This window comes from Larimichthys crocea, chromosome III, assembly GCF_000972845.2.
Source record: "Larimichthys crocea isolate SSNF chromosome III, L_crocea_2.0, whole genome shotgun sequence".
Lineage (NCBI taxonomy): Eukaryota > Metazoa > Chordata > Actinopteri > Sciaenidae > Larimichthys > Larimichthys crocea.
In genome coordinates, this window is record NC_040013.1 from 16,338,241 (window position 1) to 16,347,525 (window position 9,285).

The 9,285-nt window shown below is 41.6% G+C and overlaps 1 protein-coding gene across 2 annotated transcripts in view; it reads left to right on the forward strand.

Annotated features, from left to right (window-relative positions):
- Positions 1 to 9,285, forward strand: part of zgc:154058 (Transmembrane protein 150A-like) — a 37,745-nt gene that overhangs the window by 9,977 nt on the left and 18,483 nt on the right. For both annotated transcript variants that reach the window (XM_019274697.2, XM_010744918.3), the window contains exons 6-7: positions 4,075 to 4,202; positions 8,825 to 9,002. In XM_019274697.2, coding sequence (XP_019130242.1) covers positions 4,075 to 4,202; positions 8,825 to 9,002 — 306 coding nt within the window. The remainder of the gene's footprint in view (positions 1 to 4,074; positions 4,203 to 8,824; positions 9,003 to 9,285) is intronic.

Below are 9,285 nucleotides of genomic sequence, written 5' to 3' on the forward strand. Positions count from 1 at the left end.
GTTAAACACAACACTTTGATTATATTAAGTATACAAATATGCAGAGAAATAAATTTCCTGATTTCTTGGCTGCACATCCACAATGACAGTTCATGTCTGACTCAAGGCGATCTGAATGTAATTCTGTCGTAACTTTTCCAGTTATTGTGTCTGCTTGCAGACACTGGCCCCATTGCTCCTTACACAATGTGTCAGCAATACAAGTGTAAAACCAGGTGCTCTGCTTTAGAGTTAACTCTGCTGGCCCTAACTACAGTAAACACAATTTTCAGAGACTAAACTAGTCTTTGGGACAGAGCCGCCATGACAGCAGTGTCATATAGACCCACAAAAACGAGTAAAATAGCAGTTAATATTATCGATGTAGCTTCTAAAATGTTTTGTAATTTTGGGGCACAAGATGATCTTCTGTCCAGATAATTTCCTGACTGAAGCTGGATTTTTGAGGATGATACTGATATTTGGGAGCAATATATAGTTTAGTATAGTATAGTGAAGTGTAGTGAAGTGTAATATAGTGAATGGTAAATGGACTGTTTTTAGGGGCTAACAATTCATACGCATTCACACAGCGATGGCGCAGCCTTTAGGAGCAATTTGGGGTTCAGTATCTTGCCCAAGGACACTTTGAGATGCAGACCGGAGGAGCCAGAGATCGAACCACCGATCATCTGAGCCCCAGCCGCCCCAGTGTAGTATAGTATAGTATAGTATGGTATAGTATAGTACATAGACAAACATATCTGCCAATAGTATTTTTTAATGTAAACAAAATTAATCTGAAGTAGTTCTGGGTAGTTTTAAGTAGTGGTATAGTCATTTTCAACCAAATATTACAAAAATTTACTTGTTCCAGCCTCTTAAGATTGAATATTTGCTGTTTTTCACAGTAGTAAACTGAATATGTTTGAGTCTGGGACCGTGGGTCAGACCAAACAAGGAATTTTAATATGAATTCTTGCCCTTCTTCATCCAATATGTTGGCCTGGTGGATGTATTGGTCTCGCTCTAAACTGGATTAAATTAACCGAGTAGGATTTGGTTCCATAAAAATCAATCAAACAAGAAATCTGATCTGTTCTTCCCTGGGCAAAACTCTTTGGTTGTGATAATGTTTAAAACTGTGGTTGTAGTTTATCCTGCAGCACGACCATGAACTGCACTATATTCTGATTTAAGTCCTGCTGCTTTTACACCATAGATGTGTGACTATATGTGCAGGTGGTTTGAGTGTTTCAGGCTAATTGGTTGCCTTTACCAATTAGCTTTCTTCACCATCCGATTAGTCTGAACATAAAGAGTGTGTTAACATCTGTTGTAAAGCAAGTTTATTATGTCTCGACAAAAGTAGATTAAGCTGAGGTGACATGTAGCTCTGCAACAGGTTATTATTAATAATCAGTAGTTAGCTTTTTAGCCTATTTATTTATGTCTTACTTTGTAGATTGTGCCTGCTATAGTTGGCTCAAGTGTTCACCCCTATGTGGGATAAAATGGACTCTGTGAACCCGTTTATTGCCTCATAATTATTCTTAGTGTTTTTTCGAGTTCCCACCTCTCTGCCAGTGTACACACACGATTCAAAGACAATGCATGTATTCTTTCTCAGCATACCTCCTGTGGGAGAGAATGCAGTTGGTTGTTTGAGTTGAAACGTATCTCCTCGTGGAGACGGCAGGGTTTATTTAACTGTGAGGTGTGGTGTGGCTGATGTGACGTTTGTGGGAATATGCACCAGTTTTAGTGTTCACCTACAGTACAGCGCGCGCATGCAGAAGCAAGTCTGTGCTTGTGACAGCAGGGTTGCACATACATCACAATGTGCTCACGTTGTTGCAAGGTTACTACTACGATGGAGTAACACTGATGTGAATGTGTCAGTGTTTGAGCCTCTTGCTTCCTCCTCTGGGCTTCCTGAGTTCAGAGAAAAGGAGCCAGATCCGGAGAGGGCGCCTGTGTGAAGTTGACTAAAGCTGGGACCGTGTTAGGAACACTGGCATGGAGTGTTTATGTAAACTTATTCCTGTTGTTGAGCTGTCATACAACAGCATGTCCTCACAGTTTAAGGCCAGGTGGAGGTCAGCTATGCTGCCTACCCATCAGACATGCATCTTCAAAGACCAGATGCCAGAAAACAGCCCACACAAATGTGCCTTGAGAGTGAAGAAAATAGAAGTGAAACATGGAGGTGGTTAGAGAGTTTAATGGGAAAAATGTTCTCCCTTGTCTTTAACCTTCAGGCATAGGTTACATCATTTCATGGTAACTGCTAAATGCCAGCATGTTTAAACATGCTCGTTTGTATTGATGAAAAAGTCATTTTGTTGAAATAGGAAAAACCCACAGCCAGCCAGTCTGCAGCAGAGAGACAGAGATGCCATAATCTAATGAAATTAACTGCAGTTTACTTTCTTGTTCCTTCAGCAACGCAGTATGTTCTCCATTTCAGAAAAGGGAAAAAAACCACAAAGACAAGATTGTTTCCGAGCCTGGAGACACTGCTGTTTGTTTTTCCGTGATTGTAACTGAAATCACTTTGCCAAGATGATTTTAGAGCTGCTGGAAACAGAGGGCAGCTCACAAACAAGAACACTTTCTTGTAGGACAAAGTCCGGCTTCAGGATCTGAACAAACAGAATATTGATAAATGATATAATGATTGCATTGTTGACCTGTACGGTCCCTGTTGAATAAACAAATAAATGATATATATTTTTATGATAAATCACATTGGATGTTAAATACAGGGTTGTGATTAATTGCAACATTTTAGTGATTGATTCATTTGTTTTGTGTTACTGTTTACTCGAGCAAAATTTACTCAGATCACAATTATTCCCATATTTTTAACATCATAAATAAATTAACATAATAAAAAAGTTGCTTTTCAATGTTTTAGTAAGACTCTAAACGTCTTAAAACTTGGACCACAGTCTGGTTCAGACTCTGTTGACTAATCTTTGTGTTCTCAGCAGCAGTGTTGTGATGATTTGTCCTTCATTGTTAAGACTTCCTCGCAGATTTATTTTTGTGACTATAATTTATCCTTATGTTGATCAAAACAGTCTGCCACAACAAAATAACTAGAACAAGATCATTGGCAGCTGTTCTCCTTTTTTTCCAGATCATTAAAATTGTGTATAAACAGTAAATTTCATGAATACGATAACAGTCTTTGAATGTGTAATAGTTATTGGTTCACACGAAGGTTGGGGCCAGATTATGAAATCTGTCTGATCATTGTGACGCTGGCTTACAGCCTGACAGGCTACAATACATCCAAACGTTGACTGGTGGAGACAAAGCTTTACTTTGTTAAGTCCCGCTCTGACGTTTCTCTTTCCTCTCTGTGACCACCGTTTCCATTTACATGCTCTTTCTGGCAGCGTAGACCGTCGCAAAGCCTGTCTCTTACACAGAGATGGAGACAGAGTTAAGACAACAGTTGAGTCTCTGGGAGACAATGTGTGGGCTTCAGGTCGAGACATGAGGGGCTCCTTGTCCCCTTTAATTCTCTAACCCTCCTCTTTTCTACTCACCCCCTATATGCCCCGCTTTCACCAAGCCCAGTCAGCTTTCGTCAAGCACCAGCCGTGAGGAGCTAACAAAGAGAAAACAAGCGGGGGTCAGTCAGTTCCTTGGGGCACCAACAATACCCCCAGTCACAGCACATTAGCACATCAGCAGTCATCTGTCCCACATACTGTACTTAGTTTCCCTCCACCTTTTTTAATCTTATGCAAGGCTTAGACCAACCCCCACCCTTGTGTCGTTGCCACTTTCCCGCCATTTCCTGCCTCTCATATTCCCACTTGTTAGGCAGCGAAATTCAACTGTCTTACTCTTAGTCAGCTTTCAGGGAATTCTTGTGTGCTTTGGCAAAAAGAGTGGGGTGACTGTTCAAACCAGGGCAATGTGAAATAATACACTATATCAACTGTGTGTGTGTGGTAATTTCCCGGAATAAGTGTCATTTTCACCACAGATGCAGTGATTTTAATGTGTTCTTTATGTGCTGAACCTCCAATAACAGAGCCATCTTCTCCATCTCTTTATGTCTCTCTCTTTCTGTAGTTATGGTGATCGTGCTGCTCCGCTATGCCCACGTCATTGAAAAGCACCAAAACTGTGTTCTCAACACGGCGAGTCTCTCCACAGGCTGGATCTGTGCTGCTGGACTCATCATGGTGGGCAACTTCCAGGTACGATAACAATCCAATAACAAAATTTATAGTATATGATTAAAAAAGTCCAGAAAGGAAGTAAGATATCATAACAAACGCTTACTTCAGCAGACTCGATAATGAAAGTGACCATTAGTTGCAGCCTGAAAGAGAACTGCATTTCATGAGACTGTCTCAGTGTTTCTCAATGTTATTTGGGCCTCTTCTTCTTTTTTGATCTTGTTTTTCCTCTTCTTCCTTCTCTTCTCCCTGTCTCTATCACACACAAACACACACTTCGTATTTCAGACTGCATCTACAGTCAGGTTTGTTAAAGTCTGTCCTGTCTTCATAGACAAACAGTCCTGCACTGCCCTTTCTGGTAGTTCAGTGTTAAACCTTTGGCACTGAGTGAAGAAGTCCAGCCTGAATTCCTTCCCTGTAGATATTTGTTCTTTGGTAAAGAATCTCTTCAAGTTTAAATATTTGGAGCTCTGGCTGAATGCCTTGGCTGTGTGCGAGTGTGTCTTTTTGAACAAACAAAGAGCGAGAGAGATAAAAGTTACATGAGGCTTTAAGGAGACATCCTTGGTATTTTTGTAAGGAAGGTTTTTGTGAAGGGAGAACTCAGAGATAAAACTGACACAGTTTGGTTTCTGCTGAAAAGCTGGATACCACGGTGAAATGTTACCATTCAGGTTTTGTCCTTCAACTTTTAAAAGATCGTTAAGTTGTGTAATAATGGGAGAGATGAGGAACAAGACGTGGTGCCTCGAGCCTTGTGACTTCCAAAATGTCTCCTCAGTTTTTAATACTAATTCAGGTGTTAATATTTTTGATACACATTTTATACATATAACATTTTGTTATGACGTGTTTCTTTCAGTGTATCTCTATTCTCAACATGTTTTTACTAGAAAACAGCCGTCTAAGAGTCCAACAGTTTTAAAGCTTTCAGCATCTTTGGATATATTTGATGTTTTAATACTTGGCAGTTATGTTTTCACTTCTTGAATAGTCTTCATTTTATTTGCTTATTTGGTAATTAAGATAGTTTGGTTATTTAGGAGAAGTGATCACAGAGACTTTCACTTCTGTTCATCCCGTGACCGTGAAGAGAGGATGACTTGGAGAGAGCACACCGTCATATGCTGATTCTGTCTGCCAGTTGCGGTAGAGGTGATGCTTAACTATGTGTTTTCTTTGGGTGATACGACTTTTACTAATCTACTTCTGTTTGAAGTTCAGAAGAATTATCTTACAGAAGTCTGTGGAACAGATGTGGAGAATGTCATCTTCACCTTTTTCCCGCTTCTCCTCCAGGGCCTCTGCTCTGGAGAACTGGGAGGAATTTTACGGGAAGAGCCAGGGGGAAGTGAGTCATCAAGTCAGGCCATGCATGGAGAGGAGCTGGGCAGATAGGGTGTGTCTAGCAGAGGCCCCGTCTATAACCAATCACAGACCGTTTGCTCAGGCTGCTCGCTCACAGACTCGCATCTCTTACAGTGGGGCACATTCCAGTGGGATGGAAATAGAGATGTCGTTGATGTTGAACAAACTGTTTAAACCACATGATAGACGAGAAATTCTGCTGCAAAATGGAGGACAGACACAAATCCACAGGCTCAAAAACATATGGACACAGCCTCCTCAGGCAAACACCACAAACAAGTTGAAATCAGAGGAGAAGACGGCGGCCAAAATCCGATGAACCCAACAGATCAAAGAGAGTGAAAGCACAAAAAAAAAAAAACCCACACAACACATGGCAACATGCTCAGCAGTGGCAACTGCTTCAGTTTGTAGCTGCGTGTTATGTAAGAGTTTGGAAGCAACGCTGTGGTGTAGCCACTGGGGCTTTTCCTGTCAGGCGGTCTGATGGTTTGGGCAGAAAAGCACATGAATAGATGATGGAGGAACACATCACTGCTACACAGAGAGGTCCATGAGTGTGCCTTGGCGATACCGCACACTCATTTTACAGATGATGCCCGCTGTCAGCAGGGCCTTGTTACCGTGTTGATGCTGTTCCAACCGCATCCAGATGGAGTCCGTGTCAAACATTGTTGAAAAAATGATTTGTGAACAATCATGTGTGCCTGCAAACAACCTGCATCTTTTAAAGTGCGTCCTCGTGTTTTTAAAGGGATAGTTTGACATATTGGAAGTAGCCTTTTTTCCAGGGAGTTGGATCACAATCAGCATCTGGTTTATTTTTCAATGTATTGAATTCATGTAATTCTGATTAGCATATATGACATTGCTACAGGTGTTTGGTCTCTAGGGAAGGGATGAAAGTAAGAAAATAGTATTTTTTCAAAGTAGTCTGCACCTTCCTTTAGAGGTGTTTAGGGCACGTCCAACTGAGAGGAGACCCCAGGGCACCCTAGGAACGCCGCGGGATCCCCTACAAGAAGCTGGAATGCTTTGCTGGGGAGAGGGATGTCTTGAACGCCCTGCTAAAGATCCTTCCCTTCTCTCTTCATAGCATTGCGTATTAGAAAGTATTGGTATGTTGCCAAGCTGAAGACCTGTTAAAGTACTTGAGCAATAGCTGGTGGTGACACTTTCTGTTACAGGTTTTGGCAGGTGTGTCGTACATGGTCGGAAGCCAATAGAGTTTCTTTTAAACTTGTTCGGTTTTCACAAAGTGAAAACTGAAACTTACCGAAAGCTGGATGTCAGTTGGGCTTGTTCCCGTTTGTACATCCTAAAACTCTTATCACCTGCATGCTTTTAACATCATTGTGATAAAACAATGATTGAAAAACATGTCACTGTTTTTAAATGCAGCACACCCGCTCGCTGCACATTTACTATTGTGACCCGTTCCCTCTCTAGGGGCTGTGAGCTTTGCTGGTTCCTATATTGCACCGTGTGAACACCATTACTATTTATTTATGCAGAGGAACTGCTGGTCAGTGTCAGCTTGCAGGCATAGATTTATCAGGTCGATCTTGCTTAGTCATCAAGCAGCATTTTACATGAGGACAAACACTGCAGGGGATCATGTCTATGACCTTTAAGAATGACAGTGAAGGAGAAGTGTATATTAACCAGTGGATCTGGTGACTTTGAGCTGCAGGAAATGTCAGCAGTGACAGATGGAGGCTCAGATGCTCAGAGAAACGTAGTCTTCCCCCATATGTCTCTCCTGTTTCTTCATTGTTTCTTGCTGCTGGCACATTTTAGTCCACTTCACTGCTTTCACCATTCATCATTCATTTTTAAATCCTCTTCATTGTTTCATCTAAACCCTCCCTGTGCCCCTCCTTACCATTGTCTCTTACACACAGTGTTGTGACCGAACATGGTCCAAACTGTAAGGCTGAAAACATACAGAAAGTAGAGCAGCAAAGGTTTTCTTGAGGACTTAATGCATCATTAAGCCAGCAGGTAATGATTGTAATTAGTGATAAAAAATCTTGGCACACACACACACGCATGCACGCACAAACAGTACAGCCCATTGTGGAGTGTATGGATTAAGGCTGCAACTAACAATTAACAATTATTTTCACCGTCACAATTCCCCAACTTCAGATTGCTTTTTTTTTTAATTATCTGAGAATTAGCCCAAACTCAAATATATTCAGTTTACTGTCACACCACACAAAGACAAGCAGCAGATTGTCACAAGTGAGAATCTGGAACTGTTTGGAACATTTTTATTTTGGGTGGATCGACTAATCATTGAATCGTTTCAGCTACAACATCAGTTAAAAACAAGAAGGTGTACAGGAGAACAACACATATGGTTGTTGTTTGTGCTTTTGTGTTTTTCCACTGAGCGTAGTGAGTAACAGATTGGCAGGACGACAGCACTCAGACCCCCGCCGGTGCCAGTTTGGTGTAGTAACAGTCGATGGAGAGATGATGCAGTTGAAGATATTTTGTGATAGCCACCGCGTGCTAGACTAAAATAGCATGCCCATTGTGAACAAAACACTACTTTCCAAAGAAAAACCTGTCTGTGAATGTCACAGACAGATGTAAGAAAGGACTCGTATCGGTATGCGTGTTTCTCGTATTGAATTGAACTTGAAGGATTAGCCTACTGCACAAGAATGTTCAGTATGTACTTGCTGGGTCAATGGACAAATGGCTTAGAAGCCAAAACTAAATAACTTCTAGGCTATTGCTCTAATGATCCCTGAGAATTATGTGGAGCAGACATTGTTATCCCAAACACAAGACTTTAACCATTTAGCATTAACCAAGGTTAAGCAATTCTTTGTCTTCTTCCAAAATTAGTCTAGTCCTCGGAGATGTGTGTATCTTTGGTTAATCCATTGAATCTCTTATCTGTTATGATCAGTACATCTGAGCTCTGTGAGTGTGTGTGTGTGTGGATCCTGCAGTGGGAGCTGTAGTCACATGCTCCTGAGCAGCTCTTTTGTGTATTGTTTCTTATTGTTCTTGTGACCAGCAGGGAAAAGGCCACGTTGTGTCGCTTGCTACTGTTTACTGCATGTCACCCTCTCCGGTTTCACTTTTTCATGTTCGGCTACATACTGAAGGAAACCCAGAACAAATATGACACGGTGAATCATTTGAGAAGCTGTCTGATGTTGCCCCCTTCTGATTGTTCCCATGTGGTGTTTCTGTAGGATGATACACTTATGATGTAACCCCTCCTGTCTCCTTTCTTTATTTGACAGGTGGATAATGCCAAGGTTCTCCACTATGTCGGAGCAGGCATTGCCTTCCCCACCAGTATGCTGTTTGTGTGTCTGCAGTCAGCCCTGACTTACCGACTGGCCAAGACCCAGGGGGAATACAACGTGGCCCACCTCCGACTCTGCATGGCCCTGCTGGCCTTCGTAGCCTTGGTGCTCAGTATCCTTTCCAGTCACTAACAGATGGCAGCCGCCGAGGCTGTCAAGTGCTTTAGAATAGAGCGCAGTACTGCCAGCCTGATTAAGAAGAGAGACATCGCCTCCACATTATATCACAATGGCAGTTGAACCTCATGTCGAATCATTTTAGTGTTACAGGACATTTTTACAGCTCTGCATGAGAGTAGATTCAAAAGACTGATATTAGATGATATTAGATCTGTTTTACTCTTATAGACATATAAGATACAGACATAGACATATACATAGACATAGACATATAG